At 42.2% G+C, this 26,891-nt stretch overlaps 2 protein-coding genes across 3 annotated transcripts; both read right to left on the reverse strand.

Annotated features, from left to right (window-relative positions):
• Nucleotides 1–1,210: 1,210 nt before the first annotated feature.
• On the reverse strand, nucleotides 1,211–4,745 carry twist2 (twist-related protein 2). Of its 2 annotated transcripts, none has more exons than XM_040027689.1 (2): nucleotides 3,991–4,745; nucleotides 1,211–2,202 (listed from the first exon to the last, which is right to left on the reverse strand). In XM_040027689.1, the coding sequence occupies exon 1, from the start codon at nucleotides 4,516–4,518 to the stop codon at nucleotides 4,024–4,026; it is 495 nt and encodes a 164-aa protein (XP_039883623.1). In that variant the 5' UTR covers nucleotides 4,519–4,745; the 3' UTR covers nucleotides 1,211–2,202; nucleotides 3,991–4,023. The 2 variants fall into 2 exon arrangements, with proteins under 2 accessions (XP_039883623.1, XP_039883622.1); XM_040027688.1 differs by having other exon boundaries at nucleotides 4,107–4,643.
• Nucleotides 4,746–14,620: 9,875 nt separating this feature from the next.
• LOC120730991 (pancreas transcription factor 1 subunit alpha) lies at nucleotides 14,621–17,209 on the reverse strand. Its single transcript, XM_040027687.1, has 2 exons — nucleotides 16,464–17,209; nucleotides 14,621–15,241 (listed from the first exon to the last, which is right to left on the reverse strand). The coding sequence occupies exons 1-2, from the start codon at nucleotides 17,041–17,043 to the stop codon at nucleotides 15,204–15,206; spliced, it is 618 nt and encodes a 205-aa protein (XP_039883621.1). The 5' UTR covers nucleotides 17,044–17,209; the 3' UTR covers nucleotides 14,621–15,203.
• Between the last annotated feature and the right edge of the window lie 9,682 nt (nucleotides 17,210–26,891).

A 26,891-nucleotide genomic window follows, 5' to 3' on the forward strand; every position in this document is an offset into this window, starting at 1 on the left:
GTTTTTTAGTGCAAATTAAAGTTTTGTAGCTTTTTCCGTCTGATTTTACGGGAAACATCTGGATCTCTCGCACCACTGGAGCGGTGGCCCCGGGTGATTCTGTGCTGCTCAGCTGTGAGGGCCTGGGATAATGAGCAGGTATCAAACGGGCTCCTATGGATAAGCCGGCCTTGGTAGGAAGGGCTGCACAACAACGTCCAAGACCACCATGCCAAAAGTGACTGCACACTGTGGCGTCTGTTCATATTTTTTTGAAACATTGTGAAAGATTTAGAAAAGGATTCTGGCTATTATTGCTTAAACTCTTAGAGATTAATTAGTTAGAGCTCACAGGAATATGCGCTTGTTATTATACAGAAACTCCAGTGAGTGTGTTTTGGCTGCCATGCGGCTCAGGTATAGCATGTGTAAATTCACCACATTTACAATGGCCTGATCCTTACCCTTCATGCAGGGAGGGTCGTGCCATTCCTCGAGCAGTAAGACTGGGACTGGTCACACCGTCTTTATCAGATAAACCAATCTATTTTAAAAGGTTGAAATAAATATAGGTCACTCTCGGTTTCTAAGTGATGGAAAGCTCTTGATTTTCAAAATAAAAGAGGCTCCCTGCTGCACAGACTCCTCACACTGCCACATGCTCGTCACTTTTATTTTTAGTAAAAGTGTTTGACGGCAGAGTGCCGCATTACCATATTCACAAACCTACAGGAGGATAAAGCCACGGTGGCTGCAGGTGGCTCCTAATTGAGGCCGCGTTCAAAGACCATTAAGAAAAAATCAGACTCAGCATCACTCCTGTAGAGGGTTAAATATTTAGCAACACAAGTATTTTATAAGACCAGCTCAGTGAAGATCGCTGATTCTTTATACAGCTTTTCACCGGAGAAGCCGGCGGGAAAAAGTAATTTGAAAGTGCTGTATTTAAACCAGGGGGCAGGCGTTTGTTTTACTGGTTGATAAAATTAGGCTACCCAGTTATTCCAGCAGCAGACCCACAGTGCACTGTACACAGCTGAAATAGCCACAAAGAGTCAGCCATCCATTTACACTAACAGCCCCACGTTAACAATGAGGTCCTTTTAGTGTTTAGATTGCATCTAACCACGTCTGGGAAAACGACATGTAAACAGTTTGGATGTATTGACTGAGCGGAGATTCAAAGGAATTTCTTCAGTCATTTAGGAGGGGTCTTTGGGTTTTTTTTTTCCATACTACAGGCAGAGTTATTGTCCTTATCTGCGGTTTTTTGGGGGCTCCCTGCTCGTTAGGAAGCACAAAGGCATCGCCATTTGAAATGATTACTCGTTATTTAAGCGTACAAACATTTTATATGACCCAGTTTGAAACTGGCTCGAGTTTCCTGCACTGTTAATGAAGCTGTATTATTTTATGGTCTGTTTTTTCTCTCTCGGTGTTTTCTTTCCATAACAAGAGGAGGGGCACGTTCTCACACCCAGCGGAGAAAGAGGGAAAGAATGTGGTTAACATGGGAGCCGTATTCTTTTACGCCCATCTAAAAAATTGGCTCAATATTTTTTTTTAATTTTATATTTATTTCTTTGATGTATTTTTATTTGAATTTAATCAGCAGAACTACATGTTCTAGCCTAAAATATATAACTCGAATAAAAAAAAAACGGAACGTATTTCTTTCAAAAAATACGTGTTTTAATAAATAAGCAAAACAAACCAAAAAAAAATGTACACTGGACGGAGTTTGGATGGAGACTTGCTAAAGAAAGTCGATGAACTAAATCCATGCAGCGAAAAAAAAATCTAAATTGCATTGGTCCCTTTACAGGCTATAGGCGTACTTACACAAGTATTTACAAAATGCATTTATTTATATATATTTATAATTTGTTTTAGTCTTTAAAAAACAAAACACAAAAATATATTTACTTCTAAAAACGATTAAAGGATGGCTTTGGTGGAATACAGGCCGTGAATCCGAGCTATTCGCTGTAACATCTTTTAGGCCTACACACATCACAGGGCTCTGGCTCTTTTCCTGCTTCCCCCGCTCTCTCTTCCACAAACTGCTCCGGACGATCAGAAGCAGTGCGATGGGTCGACATCCACACTCATTCCCAGAGAGTTTGTAGTTGTGGCTCGCATTACGCCTCTGCGCCATGCCTTTGAGGTCCATGGGTTCTTCAATAATCCCTGTGGTCTTCATACTTTGTAGAAGTTAACAGTCTGCAGAAGAAACAGGGAGAAAGAAATGTGGGGGAGATGTTATTGATCAGGAGGGATCACGTGTGTGGACAGTGACAGGCTATCTATCGGCTCTGGCTTTTCGGGGGGAGGACATCTGGCTTTTTTTACGCATTTAAGGGCTCAATTAGCACGTGCGAACTAATGAATGAATCAATTATTAGCCACGGAGCTGAGTAAAACCACATGGAGGCAGGGAAGCAGCGTGGTTTTGAATGCGAATGTACTTCCACAGCTGCTTTTATTCTGGGCTTCGGTTTTAAAGCACCTGAGTAAATTCGGCGTTAGTGGACAAGCCTGAAACAATAAAATCCAATTCCTCGGAGCAAAGTTAAGCCCCGAGTTATTATTGAAATAAATCACGCGGCTCACCAAGGTCGCAGTTTGTTTTGAAAGGCCCCGCAGTGTGTCCACAGCCCGGTGTGAATTATTCATTTTGCTGCTAAATTAAAAAATGTTTGTTGTTACTTTTCATTCCAACTATATTTTGGATAAACCTGAAGCCCGTGAGAAACCCCAGCGCGGGTTTAACTCTGCCTTTTTAACGCTATCAAGCCACGCGTCGGAATATTTTGAATCTAGCCAGCATGTCGCGGATGCGCCTTCAAATTTAAAGCAAATCACGGTGAAGAGCCTGATATCAGAATCAGAGGAGCTCCGAGGAGCAGTCAGGACCGGACAGGCTTCGATCTTCACATCGGGCCCTGAGCCCTGTCGGATATTTAAAGGAAGGTTACAGCGACTAAAACCAGACGCATTCCTGATTACTGACATCGCTAATAGAGTCACTGTTACTCCCTCTTTAATACCCTTTTGCTAAAATAAAAAAAAGCTCAAATTAAAAGTAAAACCTCCAAAACAGTGTCATCTGTCCCAGCTGCAGGTCAGCTGTAGAGTAACCAGTCCACCAGATCAGGGAGCAAAGCAAGCCCGAAGAAAGTAACGAGCCTGCGTGTTAATGCGGGCTCTGTTTTTGTTGTCTTGCACTGGCCTGAACTTCCCCGTCCAGCCGCAGGAGCTGCCCATTCCTGCGGTCTCCACACAGGAAGGCGCTCTGTTGTGGATATAAATTACCCGTAGTGGCACTACAGCTGCATCTTGGCCCTTTTAAAAAAAGAAAAACTAGGGTCCTTATAAGAGGGACTACAAAAGTTTTAAAAAATTAAAATAAATAAAAACTTAATTTTTTGGCAATAAATAGAAGAGAGCAGCAGATGTGGCACCTACTTAATGCCTGGCATGTAAACAAGTTCCGCAACTATTATTTGTATTCACTCCTCCGCCTAATCCTTCAAATAAACATGAGCCCATTTTTCACATCCCGAACGAGCCCTCTGCTTCACTCAAGTCTCGGAACATCAAATTGATATCATGGATTATACTGTCCCCGAGAGTTAGCGCGCGGACAGGCAGGGTTTAAAAGATGCTGCGGCCTCGTGCTTAAAGTTTGAACATTTAAAAAAAGGGATGGGGACACGTTTGACGCACTGGATGCCTGTCACCTACACATCTGGCTACAGTTTCCCTCCAGACACGTGGTCAAGTCGTCACCTGATAACGACTCTTTTTTTTAAGTAAAGTTCAAAGTGAAAATAAACAGAATTTGGGGGATGACTCCCATAATGCGCTTCATAACCGTTTTACCATAAGGCGTTATATCTGCCTACAGCGGCGCCTTTACAAACGAGCCCTTCATCGTTATTACTTCTTTTTCCTGCTGTAAACACTGACATCATCGACTTTTTTCTTTCCGGGCTTCGTGCTACCCACCGCTTTGGCATTGGAAGTGACGGTCTGTGGGTGCTAGTGAGATGCTGACATAGACCAAGCGCCCTCCATCCTCCACACAGAGAACGCATAACTGAGTCTTTCGTGCGCTACGTAACTGCAACTGGACATCTTGCTGTCCATCTCGTCGCTCTGCAGCACCTGACAGAGAAAGTCGATGTATCTGGAGGCCAGCTTCAGCGTCTGTATCTTGCTGAGTTTGTCCGACGGCAGTGTGGGGATAATTTTGCGCAAAGACGCAAAGGCCTCGTTCAGAGACTGAGTCCGTTGCCTCTCCCGGACGTTGGCCAGGACCCGCTGGTTCTGCAGCTCCTCGAACGACTGAGTGCTGCTCGGACTCGGCTTCTTCCCCCGTTTCACCGGACCCGGGCTGCTGCCGCTGCTGTCGTCGCTGGACTTTTTGCTGTGCCTCCTCTTCCTCGCGAACCTTTTCTGCTGTCTGTCCAGCTCCTCCTCGCTGGTCACCAGACTATCCACAGGGGAAACCGGAGAACTGGAGCCCTCTTCCATTTCTTTCTTGAAGAAATGCAGAGATAGAGAGGAAAACACGCTGTCCACCTTTGAAGCCGTGGTTACAAAAATTGTATAGATATCCTTGAAGCTGAGGGGAATAATTTCGAGATGGGTCTCTGCGCGTCTTACTTTGGAAGGAACTATGGTCAAAGTGGCGGTTGGCACGATTCTCCTCGTGCAGGAAGTTTTTTCCTTACAATATTTTTGGAAACGGTATCCCGGCGTCAGATGCTAAATAGGTTTAAGAGTGGAAGGGGAGGGGTTTTGAGGTGCGGAGGGGGAGCTAGTGTGCGCCTTGGTGTTCAGCAAGCGGGAGGGACCAGTCATGGTTTCGTGTATCATAGAAGACTTAAACAAGACTCGTATTTACTGTCAGAGGCCAGGGATGACCGACTTACTCTGCTCTTATTTTCTTTTCCCTTTTTAGCATCGGTGGTCCCTAGAAGGAAAAAAAAGTACAGTTTCTTTACGTGGAAGAAAATTACGTTCACTATTTTTACTGAGATGATGAAATGACTCATAATTTAACAAAAAATAATTTAATAAAAAAGAAAAAAATTGTCTCGTTCTTCTTGGAATGTTTGCAATGATATTTTTGACATATATCTGTAGTTAGTTTACATCTTAAAGTTAAAGTTTAATAATAATAATGATAATAACAATAACAGTCTTTCCTCATAAAAATATTTTCCAGATTTCTTAAAAGGTCGCTGGATTTGAATTAAAGTAAAACATGAGCCAGAGCCTTTAGGGTCAATAAAACTATCAAATTAACTGCAGTATAAAATCCATTTGTTCTTGGAGAGTGAAGGCTTTGTGCCACAGTCGCTCCCTGCGAGGCCTTTTACAGCCACACAAACCTTCCGTGTACCGTAAAAACAGAGTTTTAACGCCAGTGTAAAGTATGCGCACCGCGGAGGGCGATTTACGCACAGACTCGTCGGACCGGTGGAAATATATCCGCTTGATATTTAATCGAATCAAGTCTGTGCGCACTCGCAGCTCCTATAATGTGGAAGTCAAACAGGAAGGAGGCTTAAACTAACCATCGAGCTCTCCGGTTTCTGCCGATACCTCCAATGAACGGTTTTCCATGCGTTTTGTCAGCGGCCCACCTCTTCATCTGTCACGTCGTGTTTTCCCTACACAGAGCGGCGCACAGGTGGCTCATATTATAGAGCTGAATTTATCCACTGCCAAAATCTCAGTTTGTCCAAATCAGCTGACTGTGACCTCTGGAGATTTCTTTAACTTCTTTGTTATCAGTTTCTGACTGGAGAGCATTTCAGCTCCCATAAAGCACCAAAATATAACCAGTTATTTTATTGTTATTGAAAAAAGAGATCGGACAAAAAATATGACAGTCGGATGAAATAAGATGTTCTATTTTAATCAAATGCATTTTATTCGACTCTTGGGGATAAAGCCGACTTTCACTTACAGGAAATTGGACTAATATTAGTAATAAGACTGTGTTGAAGATAAAACAAAACATTTCCTAATGAAGATTAATGAACGAGAGCGTGTATATTTTACTTTTTTGCAGCAGGGGCTATATTTATAACCGGTATTGCATGATGTTCATGTATTTATTAAAGAAACAGAAATTTTACTGCTAATGTAAATCCAACGAAAATCAAACTGGTCCAAGAATGACATCATTAACAAGCAATTTAGCTAATTTACACACACACACAAAGTGTGAAAATAATCACGTTACAGCAGCTCGACTGTTAGGCGTGTTAATAAAAACAGAATGTAATGATTTGCCCATTATTTAAGATTTATATTAATTGAAATAGTACAAAGGCAACATAAAATATCAGAACTGAAAATATTTATTGTTCTGTGTTAAATTACATGCTCGGTTTGAATTTGATGGCAGTGGCACGAGGAGCCGTGAAGTTTCAAGTATGAAGTGAGCAAACGTTAAACTCCTGAGAACTTGGTGTTGCTTATGCGAACCGAGTGTGCTTTGTGTTTTAGGCGTCACCGGTAATGGTTAGTGTCACTCTACTTTTACGTAGTGCCAGATGCATTAATTCAGACCGTGGCATGCCCCGGGCTAGGTCCAAGTGTGGTTACACATTTTACTGGCCTCCTTCATACAGCTTCTACACGAAGAAGGAAATGTTTCACACATGCAAATATGAAAGCAATGCTCGAATATGCACAAGAGCAAGTATGAAAGAGGGAACATGCACCTGAAGGAGCGTGCACAAAATTGCACACACTTTCCCCCAATTATGACCTCTGACCTTCTGCTCCCTGGCTGGGCTGCAGGAGGCCCCTGGGAGAAGGGTTGACTTGCAAAGTATGAGACTGATCCTGTGCAGTGACTATGAGGTAGGCTTCTCAACCACACACACACACACACACACACACACACACACACACACACACACACACACACACACACACACAAACTTCACAAAAAGAAGAAGAATGGGACCTTAGCTGACACTTTTCCACCCACTGTGTGCTCTAGGCAATGCTAAGCAAGTGCCCACTCAAAAGTCAAGCAAAGCTCGCAAAAACACTTTTCACACTAACAGAGTAAAAATAATTCAGCTAATCAAAAAACCTTTATCTTGATGTGCTGCTGAGGTAGTTTAGTTACCATGTGTTGTTTCTTTATTCATAATTCAAATACATCTCACCCAGTGTTCAATGACATGGAGAGAGGCTGTTGGCTCTTGGAAGATAAAAACACCGCCAAATACTGTAAAATGAAGTGAGACAGGGGGGAGAGAGAGGGATGACTTGCCTCTCAGATCAAAGGTGAGCTTGGGCCGTAACTCAGCGTAGCAGGATGACGTACTTCTGTCTCGTCTGACACCTTTAAGACCAGCTCCACATGAGCCGAGGGCAAGGCCTTAATAAGCGCAGAGCCTTTCTGCTGTCACTGCAGCAAGAAATGCATCCCTGCTGCATGCACCGCCTCATAAACAGAAAAGGACAGAGATGAGGAGTGAGAGTGAGAGGTGTTGAGAGACAAAAAGCAGTTTCAAAAGAAAAAGAAAGAAAAGAGATGAAATGGCAAACAAAGAGGCCAAATGTACGGACGTGTGGTGATTCACAGAAGACTTTGATCTGACGTGGAGGGTCACGGATGTGTGAGGAAAGTCAGGAAAGAGATGATTTGTTAGAGGCTGCGATGAGTGAAGTTTTGCTGTGTGTCTGACAGATTTGGTTACCTTTGACTTCACCACTATCCCGCCATCCCCAGACACTCGTGAAGTCTCACCCCAAATGATCTTGGAAAGAGGAACTAGCTTTGGCCTGCATGCAAAGTCGTGTACAGTCTACATTATCACCTGATTACGGCATGCATCAGTGCATCCACATTTGCCTTTTTATATGTGCACTTAACATGTGCGGATCTGCGCGTGCGGGTGTGCCAGAAAGTGATTCAAGATGAACCAGAGATCAGCAGAGGAAGGCCCAGCTGCTTTTCATTGCACAGAGTACGGTGTCTATTACCAGGAGTGCAATCGCTTTTAAAGCTACTTGTAGCACCACTGCTTCCACTGGAGGAATCCTTTACATATCTATACAGGAATCCAACCCTGCGACTTGAACCAGCCACAAAGCACCTAACGACAAGGGATTTTCTCCGAACAGGCTGTGAAGACTACAAGCAAAAAGAAGAGTACAACATTTCCAAAAGGTCAGTGCTATCTATTGACAAAAAGAACATGAGTGATCACCGCTGATTAGTATTGGAACAAAACAGAAAACAAATGTTAGCCATCTCTGCCGCTGCTGTTTTGTAAAAGCGTGTCTGTTTCCAGAGTTTGAGAAAAAAAACATGAATGTCTGTTTTATTGCGCAGTTCTCTTCCAGTAAGTTGTGAAAATATGACTCACAAGTCAGCTCCGAATAAGAACTCGCGCGTCATACTTACTCAAAGTCCTTATTTAAGGTCGAATGAATCCAAATACATTTAGAAAACCATGTTTTGTAACTTCAAAAGGCCGATAGCATCAAGGAGAGAAAATTACACATCGCTGCATTTCCTGATAAAACATTTCTTTAGGGATACATTGTCCCAAACGTGCAATCGCAGGCTTGCGTTTCTTTGAAAGCACGAGACTGCCACTTGTTTCTAATAAGAGCCCGTATTTAGCAGAGGCCTCCACGGTGAATGAAACAACAGGTAATATCAATGAGTGGTACATATTGGACTATAAAACCATAGGGTCACCTGCACTCACAGAGCGAGTCCTCAGTAACGCCCAGAACCCATTCATTCATACATCCACACTGCGCCATTCCTCGGCCCCGGGGCTGATGACAAGGTGTTTCTGAAATCGCATTAGGGGCCCTTTCATAAAGGTTTCACTGGGGAGTGTGTAACAGCTTGAAGCATTTAGACTTTGTTTAATACGATGCAGACTCGCTGCTCGATGCTTTGTCTCCTGGGTGGAAAGGGGCCCGGGATGCCAGAGACCCCCACTGTTAGAGTTTGCTTTGATATCTGGAGGTGGAAGGGGAAATAGAGCAGAATAACCCCTGTCCTACACAGACACAAATACACGCCTATACGTATACACACCACCAGCCCACACCCACACCAAAACCTGTGCACGCAGTACCTGACTCTGCCTGGCTGCCCAGCTGAATTATGGCCATCCGATGAAAAAGCCAAGCTTTGAAGTGCAGCTCTCAGCGGCTTTACACCCTATGGGAGAGCTGCCTTAAGAAAAGAAATCATGATCTATAGTCACATGGTGCATGCTGTATCTGTTAGGTAAGGTACCCTGGTTCCAAAACGCTGTCAGTCAAAATTAAGCTGAGAAATATAAATAATTTAAAAATAAAATAGATTTTCACAGATGCTTTTTGTCTAAAGTGACTCGCATTTTTTTCTCCATGCAGGCAAGAGGATAGATTTGTGGTTCGGTGTGTGGTTTGAGGACTAGTTGTTGAACCCAGTGATTAATGCCTGACCTGCTCTACCACCTGAGCTTTGTATTTATATATGTATACACAGATTGGTTGTGGGAGGGGGCCTCAGATGGATAGGCTGTTTATTTTATCAGTTTTGTCCAATAAGAGAACGCTCTTGGCACAAAGTAACGGTCCCTAAGTTCAGCCACACTCAACTCAAATGCAACTCATTGACTTGACAGTTACAAAAAACAGAGTTGCCAGAGCAATTATGTTGGCCATAACACAATTATATTCATTATGCATGTACAACTTCCAGGATCTAAACTTTAACCAGGCCAGAGAGAAGGGAAAGGCGGTGGGTCGCGGTGATCAGGTCAGAGTAAATTTGCTGAACAAATGACAGAAAGGCCGTGCACTCGGGCGATGATGGGGCAGCCTCCTGCACAAATAACGTAGAATAATTAGAGCTGCACTTGTGACCCTAGTGCCAAGGTTAGCACGATGGTTGGCCCAAGTTTGCAGTGCGATGTGTCAGCCAGCTGGGCTAGGCTACAGTGAGTTTTGGGGGAGGCAGTGCATTAAGGTTGGGCAAACAGTGTTGTTTGATCTGCTGATTGGGCTAGGACAAGCTGGGTGGATGTCAACACGAGGGTGGCGTTTACAGCCTGCTGCCGCTCAGTGTCACCTGTGTGACCAACGCTCTGCATTAGAGCTGATCCTCAAGGACAATAAATCTTTTACATGTGACCAAAGCTAATGCAGAATTCCTACAGCTCATCTTTATCTGCCTTCTCATTCGTATTTCACAGATAAATCTGACAGCAGGGGCAAGCAGGCCTGCCCTCAGGGTCCTTCTGCATCAGCCAGAGGGATGCTTGAATGATCAAAAAGTGATTGTCAAAAGTGGAATAGTTCACTGGCTGTGTGAAATGTAATGATCGGCTGTTAGATGGACTAGTGCGCCCCCCCTCCCCGTTCAGGGCCCTTGAATTCGGGCCCCTGGGACACATTGTAAAGATGACACCACATTTTTCCTTCATGCACTCTGAGGATGAAAGCGCTGAAGCATGAAGGGCAGGACTGTGAAGAGGAGCTGTAATGAGGAAAGCAGGTGAGGTATTTAGCCAAAGTTTCACAGCTATCAAAGTGCCAACACACTGGACCCTCACGGCGCTGGTGCTTCCGAGGCGTCAGCATTTAGAGACAGACGGATGTTTGGCTTATAGAAGTTGTTGATGGTGGAGTAGTAGGGTGGGATTACATTAGCGGGTTTTAAATTAGCAGAATAACCCAGATGTTCTTAGATGTCATATTTATTTATTTACATCAAACTGAATGCTTTTGTTTTACTTTTTCTATCTTAGCTCACAGAAAGCGTACGTTATTACGGTTGGTGCTCATATTGTAGGGACTGTAAGTCACAAAGTAGGCGTGCTCTGAAACATACCCTGCTTTACCCTCCTACTGGATACTCATAGCATGAATTGAACATCGTGTTATGTTTACTTAAACTTGAAACTAGCGATTGAGATCGTAAGCGTATCACGAAAACATCTCCTGAGGCCATGAAACAAGAGACCCGAGGGTTATTTTCCCAAAGACCTCTCCCCACTACAAGAGTCCCCCTGCTGTCCATCTCTTACATACAGTCTATGGCTCCTCATCTAAGTAACACGTGTGGTTATTTTTACACCGTATTACGTCTATTCTACCTTCTTTTTCTGCTAGAGTTTCATTAGTAAAATGGGAACAGCTGACCAGGATATGTCTTTGAGCAACTGCTTTCTTTCATCTGAGCAATATCTAAAATTACAAACATCCCATGTCAGAGTGATGCAGAAAGAATTACTCCTAGGCTGGATGATTGCAACTGCTTATTATGAGGCTGTTTTAAAAGCTTCCTGAAATCCTGAGTTAATACAAAACACGTCAGATAAAGTACTGTCAGGAGCTAGAAAGAGTGCCCTACTAAAATCTTTCTCCTCACATCATAACTTGAAGACCTCGTAGTAACATGTTATCCCAGTAGAGCCTGCGGGCTTATTAGTGGTTCCTTGTTTCTGAAAGTAGGATGGGAGGCAGAGGCTCTCCTGTGGATCCAGCTCCCAGTTTGGATTTAGGAGACAGGCACCCTCTCTACTTTTAAGATTAGGCTTCAAAGGTTCCTGAGTGATAACTCTTATAGACAAAAGTATTATGTTACAACTCTTAGTCTTTGAATTCTGGTGATTTTCAGTCCCATTGCCACATGTGCATAAAGTCAAGCACCTGGCTAGGCAGCGCGCCTTTACAAGCATTAGTGAAAGAATGGGTTGTTTTAAGCAGCCCGCTGAATTGGAGTGTGGCACCATAATAGCATGCCACCATTACAATAAGTCACTTCATGAAATTTCTTCCCTTCTAGATAGATCAACTGTAAGTCATACTATTGCAAAGTGAAAGGGTTTAAGGACCACAAAACCTCAGCCACAAAGTGGCAGAGCACATATTGTTACAGAGTCATCAAGTGCTGAGCCACATGCTTAAAAGTCTCCTGCTGACTCAATAACTGCACAGATCCAAACCTCTGACATTAACATCAGCACAGAAAACTGTGCCGCAGGAGCTTCGTGGGATTGTTTTTTCATGACCGAGGAGCTTCTGTAGGAGTAACATGTGGGCTGCTCACCAGTTTTGTGTATAAGCCTTGGACCAGGTGACCCTGAACCACCCATTAGTTAGGCTGCAATAGGCTCCAACTGCGAGGGAACTTCCCATCATGCACTGAGCGCTTTTTCTCCACTTCCATCTTTCCACTCCCCGTGTGTGATTGTTGGAGCATTCCCTCTAATATTAAACAGTAATTAATACAAAAAGAAATAAAAAAGGACAGGAAAAAAGGAATGCTCTGAAAGCAAATAAAAATCTAAACATTTCGAGACAGAAGCTTGACATTTATGTCTTTATGTGGTGTATAAAGTCATCCCCAAGCCTGACTCAGTGCATGCTATAGCTTACTTTCCCCCCTCTTTCCACTTCTTTCAAAATGAGACGTCCAAGCTGTTGTTGCAGGAAAGAATTTATTTTATGTTGTTGTTTTTTTGTATAAATTTTGATCTACATTTTTAGCTACATGTAAAGTACGATTGACTGTATGTCAAACAATCCTGAATTGGATAAACAAGTAAGAAAACGGATGGATGTCAAACAAAAAGGCCACTTTCAGAACGTGTCCGTCTTTTCTGTTCTCCCTGATTTGTGACCTTTGGACAGAGCTGTTGCAGAGCGTCTTTCACACAAACACCTGCATTATTCCAGCAGGATGTGATGTACTGATTGTATTTACAAGCGCACAACCCAGACTCCACAGTTACACTAACATGATAAACACACCTGCCGGCTGATGGCAGAACGGCCTCGCAGTGTTTGTCAGTGTAAGACTGCCGGATGTTAAATCAATAAACTACCTCAGCGCAAAAAAAGAGAAGACGTCCGATCCAGCCCACAGAGTGGAAGAATGTTACTCATTCTGGCCACTAAAATTTTCCGCTTGGCTGAATCATATCTCATCCGAATGGTATTCTGAGCTGTTTTTGATGATCTCCAAGTGCAATCATTTGAAAATGCAGCACGGCGTCACTTAATGGGGATAAGCCAGATCCTTATGTATTTTGAAGAAAGTTCATAAATAACGACACAAAGTGAGAATTTCACATTTTAACAAAACAAGCTCAGATTCTTCATTGTGGCTGTCACACAGTGTTTAGTTTATTTTATAAAGATTTTTAAGCTCTTAAAGAGACATAATTATCATTATTTAATGATATTTCTACAGATAATATTATCCCACTTATGCTTGTTTAATTTATATGGAAGATTGTTTGTATTCATCTGATTTAATTTGGCACACATTTCATCTGTTTTCAATATGCACTGTATAACTTTTTAGTGCTTTTAGTCCTTTTTATCTCAGTATTTAGGTTACAGTGGAACCTTGGAGATGATATCACTAAAGACAAAATGTGAAAAAATAAAGTAAAACACACACAGGACACCAAAAAGGGGAAAGAATTAGTTAACTAATACCACTAGAGGGACCCAGGGGTCACCGAACAGCAGAGTGGTAACAAAGGTGACTTATCAGTACGACTACAAAAGGTCACGGGCTCATTTATACTCTTCTTCTCTGTTTTATCGAATCTTGTTCTTCACAGGCAAATATTCAAGGCTTTTGGGTGCATTTGCATTGTCCAGCAGGTGCACCGCACACAAATGCGACTCACATGACTCGTGTAACACTGGAATACTTCCCTAACAGAATAAGCTATCGAGCAGGACGGTTTCTCTGACGCGGCATTATTTATGCTCCACACATCTCGTTCCATGCACAGAGAAATGCCGTGAATGACGTTTCCACGTGAAGGTTTGAATCTCACCGGTCTAACAGAACAACTGGGGACTTCATTTTAATTGACTGTGACCAAAATTCCCACAACAGAAATTCAGCTACACATCATCCATAAGCTGTCATAACCGGGCTGCTTTGTAATGGTTTCCTATGGGCTCCATTACTGGCACTAGAATTGCCTGAGCAAAAGAAAAATGGGTGTGTTGTTGACTCCCTTCGCCTGTTTTACACATCTAACTACACCTGGAGCGGCATCTGCGGACTGCTGAGAGGAAAGCCGAGCACCATCATTGCATGGTGTGCTACAGCCTGATAATGGGGCCATAATGCTGCACTGTAAGACAGAAAGGGTTGGCTGTGTGTTGGACCAAAGCAAAGCTCATCTGTTGGACAGTGAAGTAAGAATTACAAATTTGATTGGGTTAACACCCAACCAGCATGTCAGTTTCAAGGCTGCTTGTCTGGCCCTGCTCAGTTTGCACTTGTGTTGCAGTGTGTGTCAAAATGACTGTCAGGACCCGGGGTTTCCCAGCAGACCATTACCCTGTAATGACATCAGCGATGTTGTTCTCGTTGTCTTTGAAAGGTTTTAATGTTCAGGCTTGAACTGTGCACGAAGGCCGCAGTGGAAAATGTAGGTAATGTGTTGCCTTTAAGTAGAGATCAGTGTCACATCTACACAAAATTGCTCCACTGATGGTGCTGCACTTGTCTGGAAAGAAAGATTACACGTTTACACGGGATGGAGTAACTTAAAATGCACAGAAAGCCTGAAAATCACTGCATTCTCCAAGCTGCAAACAATTACATGATGATATTTTCCACGAGTGTTTTTGTCATAAATAAGAAATAATTACAAATAAATAAACACAACAGATGACAGATGACAACCGGCCTTATTGCCATGTTTGGAAACAGCACCTGACACGCTACAGCACGCCGCACCGATCTGCTTCTCACGCCCATCGTCTCATTTACATGATCAAGGCTCTTTTTAACACATCAGCTCGCAGCCTAATGAGCCAGAGTCCAGAAAACACTTCAGCACCGCGTGCAGAAGTATGAGTCCTTTACAAGTCCATTCAGTCTCGTGCCAGTGTGCCTCTCTGTGGCAACAATGACGACCCTCTTTCTCGTCTTTGCCCCAAAAACAATGGCTCTCAATTACCAGTCAATAACAAATTAGAATTTTAAAAGCTTCCAAGAACAAAGTAGTGGATAAGACTAAGAAAGCCTGAGGTGTGTGACCTGGTGAGAAGTCTGCAGATGTCTGTCGGCACACTCTCTCCTGCTGGCTGGCTGTCTGTTCTTGACATGCAGTGAGAGGAGAAGGAGGAAAAAAAGTCTGAACCACCTCCTCGCTGAAGCCTGTACGCTCAGGGTGCCCCGTGTTCCTCCGTTAATCCCACTTTATCCAAGAGAGGCGGGCTGTCAGGTCTGGGAAGGGCAGAAAGAGACAAAAGCAGGACAAACACATAAGTTTTGTTACATTTTAATGACTGTTTAACAAGTCCTGGTCTGGCCTAACCCCCACAAAAGAGGCTTCAGAGACGATCGTCACAGAATTAAGTGAAAGGGGGGCAAAGGAATACAACTACTTGAGTTAAGATTACATGAGGCTCATTTAACAGCAAATGCCCCAAGGAAACACACCTGGGGATAAAGGTCTGTGCTAAACACACAGAAAGTTGCTTATAATGACATTTCCTTTATGGGATTACTGTGAACGACTATTAGAAAACTACTACATTAAGAGCCCAGTGAAAAACTGAAAGGGGCTCTTTTCACTGTGCATTGTGTAAAAGAGGCCATATTACAATATATTCTAATAAGGGGAAAAAAATGAACTCAATCTTTATAAAGAAGTTCTGATGTTTTTATAAGCTCCTTGAGGCGACTGTTGCTGTGATTTTGCGCGATAAATAAATATAGTAAAACTGACTTGAATTGAACCAGGTCTGTTTCTTTCATGTAAAAGTGAATTGAATGTAAAATAAATGTTTTAAAAAACAGGCTTTTGTCACAGTTTAGCATATCAGTTATATGATGAACGATTAATGAACGGCTTCCTAATGATACATGCCATTTTCCTCTGTTTTAATTAGTTATTTTTTGTTTGAATTATAAATTAAACAATGATAATAATAATAATAAATACTGTATTAGGACTCTGTAGGATTTAAGTAAATTTCATCCAGTTCCAACGTGGGAAATTTGATTAAATCGAAATATATCTCAAACCAAAAACGATGAGTTTGTGAGGTAGGGGGGCTTTCTCTATGTGGTGTCGTTGTATGTAAACATCATTTAGCATTATGTCTAAATATAAAATCATCATAATAAAATGTATAACTCGATCTAACTTTGATTTACTTTTACTTGGACAGGTTGTCATTTATAAACCAAACTGACCCTGGTTAGATTTACCATGTGGAAATATTACATATTATTATTATTATTATTATTATTAGTATTAGTAGTAGTAGTATAACAGTTGAATATTTCACTGAATGTAAATTAACTGCATTTTCACTGCATAAATCGTTTTTTCAGATGGCTTAAGAGGAGATTATTGCTCCATCACGATCGCTTCTCTGCTGGCTGGATCTGAATCGTTAGTAAACGACACCATCGTGAGCTTAAGGAGCACTCAGCCCACCGCTTGTGTTCCAGATGGCGTTGGTTTGATTCTTGTAGCCGCTCTTCATGCACTCGTCCACATAGGATTTGGGGTCGCAGCCGGACATCAGGATCTCTCTCAGCAGGGCGATGTAAGCTATGGCCAGTCTCAGGGTGTCAATCTTCGACAGCCGCTTTTCGTAGGGAAACGTCGGCACGTGGCAGCGAAGCTCCTCGAAGGCAGAATTGATGCTGAGCATCCTCTTCCTCTCCCGGATGTTGGCGGCATGCCGCTGCACCTTGTATGGCTGATGAGGTGCTAACGTCCGCGCACTGAGCTTGGTCACATCCAGAGACTCTTCGGTGGGGGAGCTCTCTCCCCCAGGACAGACGCCAGGGCCTGGAGACTGAAGGTCGAGATCGGTGAAGGTCAGCTGTGCGTCCGGGAACACGGACTGACAGCCGAACGAGGACCAGGGTGAGAGCTGGCCAGTGGCTGCTGTGCAGTCCAGCAGGAAGGTGTCCAGTTGGCTCTGAAACGGGAAGTTCTGGTCCATCTGCCCCCATAATGCAAAGTCTGCCGTGCCATCCTGGTCGAAGTCAAAGAGTAGGTCCTCCATACTTTAAAACGATATTTTCCTGTCAGGGAAAATAAACTGTGCAGGGGTGATGGACAAAGTCCCTACAGAGGAAAACAGACGTCTGATAACTACCTGCCTGCCTGCTCTAATCTGTTGTGTGGTAGCTTCATGGGCACATCTCCTGGATTAAATACTTCACGGCCTTCATACTTCCCGGCGGGTCGCCCTGACCAATTCTAAAGGCTGAAAGAGAGCTCTCAAGAACTCCTTACCCCTCTTTGTACGGCCATCATTGCTGTAAAACAAATTACAGAGGGATCAGTGGATCTCCAACTGACAAAAAGCGGAGAAAACACGTGTCTAATTATAAACTTCCCCTGAAGTAGGTCCGCTAATATTGAGAACGACACTCAGTGTTTAGCGGTGACTGGAGGACTTGTTTAGAGCATTGTGGCGCAGCAGGCCGCGCAAACCCGGCAACCTCTGAATGAGACTGTTTTACCTTTAAAAGCTCAGCTGACAACAAACGTCGCTGTCAGAAACACATGAGAGCTCTTTGTCACCGCAGAATGTAACGAGATGTAACGAGAGGGGCGCCTTTTCTGTTTAGCCTCGGGTTTATTGCGCGTTTTTACGCACTGAGCTTAGATCCCAGCGAGACGAAAAATATTCCAACGGTATCACCGCAACTCGTCTCACATAATTTGGGTCCAGCAGCCACATTAATAGGTTTGTAATTTGTAAATGATATGACTGACAAACCGTGGAGAGGAGGCACGCTGTAATTACGCCGGGGTTAATCAAATACGCGGGTTCTTTCTTCGAGGTTGGATGAAGGGCAGCTTTGGGGTGAACTTCAATTCAGCAGTGCTGTGCGCTTGCTAACACGTGGTTTTAATTTGAAAAAGTCCTCCAGGGCATTTTAAAGAGAATATGCTTGTCGGAGTAAACACAAGCGGCATGAGGCAGAAACACTTCCTCAGACGACAACCGATCAGGTGAAGTCTGTGGCTGACAGTCGGTGGTGGAGCCAAGCCTCGGACCTGTGGACAAATTGTGCTTTAATAACAGCGCACTCACATAAGGTGCATGGATGTTTTCGTCACCGCCGTTTATAAATTCCACTAACCTGCCAGAGATTGGAGATGAAAACGAGCCTGTATAAATCAGGCATGACGGACCCAACTGCTGATTTTAACTGATGTGCTCTGTCCTTTTTTAACATACATAAAATCTCAGACTTGCTGAAAAACTGTGCTTGTGATTGTTTATCTAATCTATTTTCCAGGGATTTCATAAAAAGTCCCTTTAAACAAATTTCTTCGTATATTTGGCCCCGTTTCCTGATTATTTCTTGGCTGTGTTGGAGAAGTTAAATAAGGCGTTGAAATAATTTATTTGAAATTTTTCAGATGTGAATTTTACTAAAAACAAGTGATCTCCGAAGACACAGTTGTTGGCTTTTACTCAAGAAGGAAGGCCACAGCCCTATCGCCATTAATCTCCAGTAAGTCTGATTTCCCTGAAGGGACTTTAATATTTATCTCAGGAAACAAATCCAGCTCTTCTGTTTTCCACAAGATTGAGTTTCGATAGTAAATGGACCTAAAGGTTCGGTGTTGTTCTAACTCCTTGCCATCACGCACCAAATTCCCCCATGAGACCGTCGCGGAGGAGAAATATGAAAGGACGACAGTGGGAAGGGTGTACCGACTCCAGAAAAGTCACTTATTCTGGATTAATGTGTAATCCTTACAATATAAAGTGCCTGAAATTTCCTTTAATCTGGGGTGAATGTTAGACTGGCTGTTAGAAACGTGAATGGTTAAGGAACAGAGTACTGGAACATCAGCAGCAGGTTCCAGTGTGTGAAGCTGCATCAACCACAGCAGAAATCAATCTCCACGCCAGGCCTCGGCTGGAGGTGCGATATCATGTGTGAGCTGTGGGGTTCAACCACAAACATCAGAGTTTAACTAAAAAGCTTAAAAATGTCACATTTTCACCACCTGGATTAAAATAAAGTTCGTCCCAGCGACGGAATATTTAGAGTTTTAAAGCTCAGTAGCTGCATTATGCGATCAAACCTTAATAAACTCACATCAGACACATTTAACAATAGGATCCGTCTGCTTGGCTTTCTTAGTGAGTCCTGTCAGGACCTTCTGCTGTTCTGTCGGCAGCACTTCCCCCCCAGCTGACGCGCGTTTCAGGATCAGATTGGCATTATTGTTTCTACAAAGCTTTGAGAGCCCTGAAGGCCCGAGGGCTTTGAACGAGCCTTAGAATCGTCCAGAAAAATAAACAAGATGTTAAAAAAAATTCTATTTCCTCCTCAGTGTGTCGTGATTTTTATTTTGGGTTAAAGTAGCTATTAAAGCCAAACCCCTCTGAAACATATAGGCAGGTCTGCGGCACTGCGGTGCCTGTATGTTTGGATGTGGATGGGATCTAAAATCCCTTTTTTAGAGCTTTAAGCTCAGAGGACCGGACAACACGGAAAAGTCAAGTGCGCCTTGGACGCTGCGCAAGCCACATGCTTACAATTAGAGCTGCGGTTTTGAGGCCGTTTCCCACCTGGGAGTTACTGTGTGGAAAACAAGGAAGGTAATGAGACCAGGAATAAAACTGATGCGCACCTGCTCTTTCATGGTCTTTAAAATATTATGAATTCTGATCAGTTTCACAGTGGGCCGGGTGCGTGGGGGGTATTGTGGAGTTAGCTCGCTGACAAGTTGTGTCATTTCCTTCGACTCCACAGAGTTGCTAAACTCTGATTTGGTTTCAAGAATGCTTTGGTGTGTCTGAGCCCCAGCACCCTCTTTATTATTATTAATCTTTATTCTTTCTTATAAAACTTTCACAATCTCGCTCAATATTTAGTCTTCTCCACCCCCAACCCCGCTCCTCACTTCAAAGGGCGTTATTTGGACTCTCATGTAACCCCGACTCCAACCGAAACACCTCCACATCCCCACCACAGACTCATTACTGAAATGTAATGATTTCTATTATAGGATCTTGTTTTCTGTCCCCCCCAAATGAATTTTGATTCCCACAATGTTACTGAAAACAGATTTGTTCCCCCAGATAATACAAGCACACCCACACACACTTAGTGAAAGCTGTGAACTGCAGACATGAGTTTGACCATTCGCCATAAATGCAAAACAACAATGAGAAAGATTAACATTTCATGGTTGTGTTCAGTGACGCACATCTTGTTTGTTTGGGTACGGGCCCGATAAACATCATAGTACTGAAAACCTCTGGGATCTGTCTTGGCGGGTCTGAGAGAATGGCATAGCAGCCAAGAGTAATCTCCAATGTTGACCACAAACAGCTCTTTGATCCATGCTGGGACTGAGCCATTAGAGTGTCACGGCACATTGAAGTGATAACTCAGAGCAGAAGTTACCCTTGACCACAGATCAGGATTCAGATAGCTCTGGGCATTTTACCTTTAAAGGTTACCTACAATCGGCATTAATGCAATGAGCAGTATGTGCCCAGCATCAAAGGGCGTGCCAGTTAACTGGAGTAAAGTAATGCAGGAAATGCTTTGACTGATTGCATGTAAAACTCTTGCATATAAAGAATTTGAGGTGACATTTCCCCCATAAAATGTTGGGGCACACACATCAGTGTATTCACACACATTAAAGCTGTTGTGTGAACACAGACACACACACAAAAGTAATTGCTGTGATCTTTGCCATCAAGACAAACCCAGGTACTTCTACAAAACCTGCCAAAAATGTCTCTGACTCTTGAAGTCATGAAGCAGCTGACTGGCTCGGTGCCGTTCCTGTCTGCAATTCAGGCCCAGGTCTAGTCTGGAAAAAGCATCACAGTCATAAAGTGGCTCTTAAGCAAACACCCCTGCGGGGGCAACACCCCTCTCCCTGGACTTGTAGGAGCCTGAAGATGGATCTATGCCTATAGCTCGATAAAAACTCTCTTTTTTATTTGTCTTTTGTAGTAAGGGCGTGCAATGTGACTTCATATGTGTGCATGTGTTTAGAGCTTCGGTTTAATGCACTACTGCATTTACACTATTGCATCTGTGCACCCACTAAGATTTTGTAAGTCATTGTGGACTGTATGAAAGGTCGCAGAGCCCATGGATGTTTAATCAGTAGTTAATTCTTTTTTTTTTTAAGCTGGCAAAAAAGAGTTTATGATTAAAATACTGGTAAAAAAAAATGTCTCATTAATGCAAAAAAACAGAATTCTAAACTGTTTTTGTACATTTACAGAGCTTTGTCAAACTAAATTACAGGTAACAAACATTTCCCAAACTGCACGATTGTTAACTTGACTTTTGCAGCATTTATAATAACACTGCTTATTGTAATAGCTGGGAAATACAAGGAGTGTGTAGTAACAAAAACACTCTGAGATCAGATAAGAAAGTATGGAATTTAGTAGTTTACCAGCACAGGTCATGTCAGACTTTAAGTTTTCAAAGCAGGAGACAGATTATCTAAGACATAGAAACTGAAACATTATGTTAGTTATAATTTGCCTTAAACGTGTAAGATGTGTTAATTTTAGTCTTTTTTATTATTATTGTATGGACTTCATGTGTCTAAGGCAAGATTTAGGAATTGTCCATCCATGCCTCATCAAACAAGCTGTAATAAAAGTTTGACCAACTTACAGATACTAAAACAAACTAAAGATATTTCTTCCGTGTTTTTAGTTTATTTTCATTAATGTTCACAAAGTAATGTCAGTTAGTTTTAGTGATTTTTAAAAGTCTAGTTCATTTTTATTTTACTAAAAAATGTGTATTCACATCTATTTTTAGTTTTTAATTTACTTTTAGTTAACTATAATAATCTTGATCATTGGGCCATAGCCTTCTCTCACTACCATGATGGCCTCACCCCTTCTTAATCACAACTATAAAAACCATTAATTAATCATTTAAAAGCACAATATTCATATTGGTGCGTGTCTGATGTATCCATTGCGTTTGATGGTTTTATTTAAAACTAACTAACTGAACAGATAAGATGACAATGAACAAATTCCTCTTGTACATCATTTTATACAGTCTATGCTTTTAAGTGAACTGAATATGTGGAAAAGTTTCACTTCTGATACTAAAAACATTTACATTGTATTTATTTTCTATCAACAGCTGTTCATTATACAGTCTTTTGTCCACTTCTACTTTACATAACTAACAGCCCAAAATGCCCATACCGATGATCTCTAGTACTAATGGTTTTGTTTGGAGGCTGTCATTTTAGCAGGATATTCTTGCTGAAACAGATGTGAATATGCTCCTTCTGCAGCTCCACTTCCTTGGAACTAAATACTATCAGTTCCATGGAGACTCATAGACACAGGCATGATACTCAGGAGATGGTCTTAACAGGCACGGGGGCGTCTTAGGTCACTGCAGAGACATGCCGGTGGATACGCTGCCCCTTAAAGACAAGCTGCTAGCTTTGTTAGACCTCAGTTGTCTTCTTTGTCCTGACCCTGTTGCTCAGGTCAGTGAGGTGTTGCATGTTTTCCCAGCTTGATTAAGAGAAAATGAAAGCTGTTCAGTCTTTTCTGCTTTTTAAGGAGCCAGGGACCTGATTTAAAGCAAAAAAGAAGCATTACCATTTAGGACACTTACACCTGGGACAAGACTGTTTTAAGATATACGGTCCAAAGCAGGGTAATGAAGAAAATACATGGCTTCAGATGAATTGAGACAGAAACACTGAAGGTGAAGGAGTTGTTGAATATGGAGACTAAAGCATGCACAGGGAGCATCATAATGTCGCTCCAGTGAAGCCTGTGAAGCTGCTTCTGGTGACAGATGTCTATGAAGCTGATGCTTCTCTGAATTAAAGAGGAAGGTAAGAAGTGTCCTTGCTTGCATTAAAGCTCTCCAGAATCTATTTAACACAGCTATTTAGAAAATCTGTGTACATCCCAGACAAAAGTTTATCAATTAATTTTGTAATTAATATGAAATTCATTATCAGTGATTAAACTCTTGGTATTCCACATCTTGGTTTTCTTGAGGTCTAGGCTGCTGGGGGCTTCCCATGATTCACTCTGGCTCTCTTCTACAGCATGTTTTTGTCCTTTCTTCCTCCCCTCACTCCCAACCGGTCGCAGCAGATGGCCCCTGCCCCTCCCTGAGCCTGGTTCTGCCGGAGGTTTCTTCCTGTTAAAGGGGAGTTTTTCCTTCCCACTGTTGTCAAAGCGCTTGCTCATAGGGGGGTCGTCTGATTGTTGGTGTTTTCTCAGTATTACTGTACGGTCTTCACAACATAAAACGCCTTGAGGCAACTGTTGTTGTGATTTGATGTATAAATCAAATTTAATTGCATTAATTAATTAATTGCATGTTCTCCTTTGCTTGTCCTCCACAGTCCAAACACATGCATGTTAAGCTAACTGGTGAATCTAAATTGTCTCTAAGTGCTATCTCTATCCCCTGGAAACCTGCACAGGGTGTACCCTGCCTCTTGCCCCATGACAACTAAATTATTGTTGAGAAAATAGATGGGGAAAAACTGACAAACAATAGAACAAAGCAATGGGCAATCATACTGTATTTAACAGATACAATGAAGAAGTTACCATCCACATTTGTAGACTTAATGGGGGGGATACACGAAATCAGCTCAGAAATACTAACATAAGGAAAACAGGGTTCTTGCTATTTTGTTGACATTAAAGTGAGTAAAATCTCACCACTTCCTTACACCTCCCACATTAAGAGCTATTGAGGATATCTTGAAAATGTTCCCGGTAAGTGCTATTCGCGTTGCTGTTAGCCGCCATTAGCTGCTGTTAGTAAAACCTTTGAAGTTTACCTAACACCATCCAACTCAGATAATTAGCAAAAAAAAGTTATAATATAATATGAGAAAAGGAAACAAAATCCAATAAAGACCTGACACAGGACCTGATAGATGCATCTGAACTTTAAGTCGATCCTACTCTACTGTTCTCTGAAGCATCATCAGAAATGGTCTCAGTGAAAGGGTGGCCGTTCTAAAGGAGGTGAAACAGAAAGAAAAAGCTGAGGTGTGCAAAGTCAAACAAGAGCTACACTGATTTTCAGTCAAGGTCTTTTACAGAGTGATGAATGCAAATGTGAATTTTTTTTGGTATATATGGAGGAGGTCAGGAGGGAAGTCCAGCAATGAGTTTCTGCAGCCATCTGTAAAACATAGCGGAGGCTTTTTTATGGTTTTAGGCTGCATTTCAGTCAGTGGTGTTGGGGATCTTGTCAAAATTGATGAAGTGATGAATACAGAGACATGCCATCAGATTTAGAGTCACAATGCAATACCATCTGGAAAGCATCTTATCGGTAACAGGTTCATTTTTCAGCACAACAATGATCCCAAACACACTGCCAGTGTACTAAAACCATACCCGGAAATAAAAACCCATGATGGAACACTAACAGTCATGGACTGGCCTCCCCAGAGCCCGGACCTCGGCATTACTGAAGCTGTGAAGGATCAAAAAAAGCAGAAAAATCCAATCTGAATGTCCTTCAAGAAGCCTGGAGAACTGTTCCAAAAACAACAGTCACACCAAATACTGACTTTCAAGCTCATTAAAATTGTACAAACTCTGTTTTTACCTTAAATGCTGTATTTTCATGAATGTTCTTGCATATTTAAAAAAAATACTGCACCTATACACACCGAAATTTTGGGACTTCCACTTTACCAAAACCCTGGAGAGACAGGACTGGTGACAAGGTTTCATGTCACCGTGAAAGATGAGTCACCATGCTTAATTTCTATTCAGCGCCCTCGAACTTTAAACATCATATTTAAATCTCATTCCTTTGTGCTGAAGCTCATCAGGAACGTCTCATGTGAGATGGTGCATGGTGAGTATCTTTATACAAACAAATCAAAAGCGGGTATGTGGAAAAGATTTGCTCAAACATCGATCTAACTTTCTCTGGAAACCCTCTGTTCATTACTCAAAGTCTAAATATTCCATTGTAAAAGTAACAATACGCACAAGTTGAAAACATGCAATAAGCAGATGTAGTTGAGGAAATTTTATTTCTCAACTTGGTGACTCATCAAATTTAAATAAAGTTCTTCTTTTCTCCACAGCATCCTGTAGCATCTCAGCCTTACTGCAAGGGAATAAGGTAACTGACAAAGCCTTCCCAGCAGAGTTTAAGGATTAATTTCTCCTACACCGACAGCAGATGGGCAGATTTTCTATCACAATAACACGCAAATATTTAAAAGACCATTAAAAATACTTTAGTGTGACTGACAGCTTGTCAAACACTGCACTGTCCTGTTGAAGTAAATCCGACGCATCTGTTTATTGCTCATAGGTACAAACAGTTCTAAATAATCCTTTGCTATTTTATGACTACTTGACCTCAGCTCGATCTGCCCTCGCACTGAAGGCGCAGGCATTTTTTAATCAACAGCATTGAATTAATCCGACCTTAGAACGCAGCAAAGTCACACATTGCGGCTCACGCCAAAAGCTTCAGCATCTGAAAACAATTAAATGTCTGGTTTCCAGGAGGGGCTGATTTGCCAGATGACAGTTGCAGTGGAGGGAGCGCTCTTACCCCGTGAGTGCCCCACTGCATGCCCAAATCATACCGCCAGTGCACATTAGCAATGAGGCCTGAATGATTTTTAATTACAAAGCAAAAGAAAACAGCATTTGAGAATAAAAGAAAAAACTCTGAAAATATTCAGATGTATTTGCTGACGTGAGAAGTGCATTCTTGTCTGGTGCTCCACATTGTCTCTCTGTGGTGCCATCTCATAGACCGCATGGCTAATCCTAAACGGCACTTAAGACTGAGCTTAGACAGTAGGTTGGAGTTTTATTTCTTGCAGTGCTTGCCAAGCGTCTTATGTTTGATATTAAAGGAACTGTTTGACATTTTTGGAAATATACTTTACTGCAAGAGCAACAAGAGGAGATCAATACCTCTCTTATGCTAGTAAGTGTGTAGCTTAACTTAGCGCGAAATCTAGAGACTAATAAAAACGGCTTCTCTACAGCCGTCCAGTCTGGTGGAGGGGAGCACCTCTAATGTTTGCTGATTAACATCTTTCACTTTACTTAGTAAAAATGTCAAGCCAGCATTTGATGACAGTTCATGTCACAGACTTTATCTTTGCTCTGTGCAGTAATTTCATGAACCAACTGCTGATTTACTGGCAATACAAAGCTGACAGCAAAACTCCAGGAAGTTCCTGGACTTTGACGAGAGATTGCCAGAAATGTAAAATGTTTCACCCTGCTCGCAGTCCTCTTGCTTTAGCAATGCAGTCATCTGATATAAAATAAAGCTATTACTTTATGTGGCTAATAAGAAGTATTTGCTGGTTTTGGTTTATATATATAGAAACTTTACAAACTTTCCAAAGCACAGGAGCTTCCCATGATGCTCTCTGGCTCTCTTATATGCATATGTATATATATACATACATATACATATATACAAACCCCCTAGACTAGCCAGGGGACGTAGCTACATACAGCATGAATAATAACTGTAGGATATGATGGGATTATTAATATTACAGTTCAGATGCAAACTGCATTGAATCCACAGTTATCACCCTATCAAGTCACTTGGCAGAACAAAGGAAAGTCCCCTGTGGAGGCTGTGGGGCTGTGACTGGTGTCTGAGCTCATGGTTATCACGCAATGCCCTAATTCTGCAATATTTCAAAGTGAAAAACAGCAACAACAAAAAAAGCTGCACATTCAGGGCTTTATGAGCTAAAGATGCTTTTGTTCTGTGCAACAGTATCTTTCATTCCTGTAGTGTTTTTCACAGTATGTGCGGACTTGGAAGATGACAAGTCCTAGTTAGAAGACTTCTGGTTTAATGTACTTTTTTCTATTAAAGA

This window comes from Simochromis diagramma, unplaced genomic scaffold, assembly GCF_900408965.1.
Source record: "Simochromis diagramma unplaced genomic scaffold, fSimDia1.1 OVJJ01000343.1, whole genome shotgun sequence".
Taxonomy (NCBI): Eukaryota; Metazoa; Chordata; class Actinopteri; order Cichliformes; family Cichlidae; genus Simochromis; species Simochromis diagramma.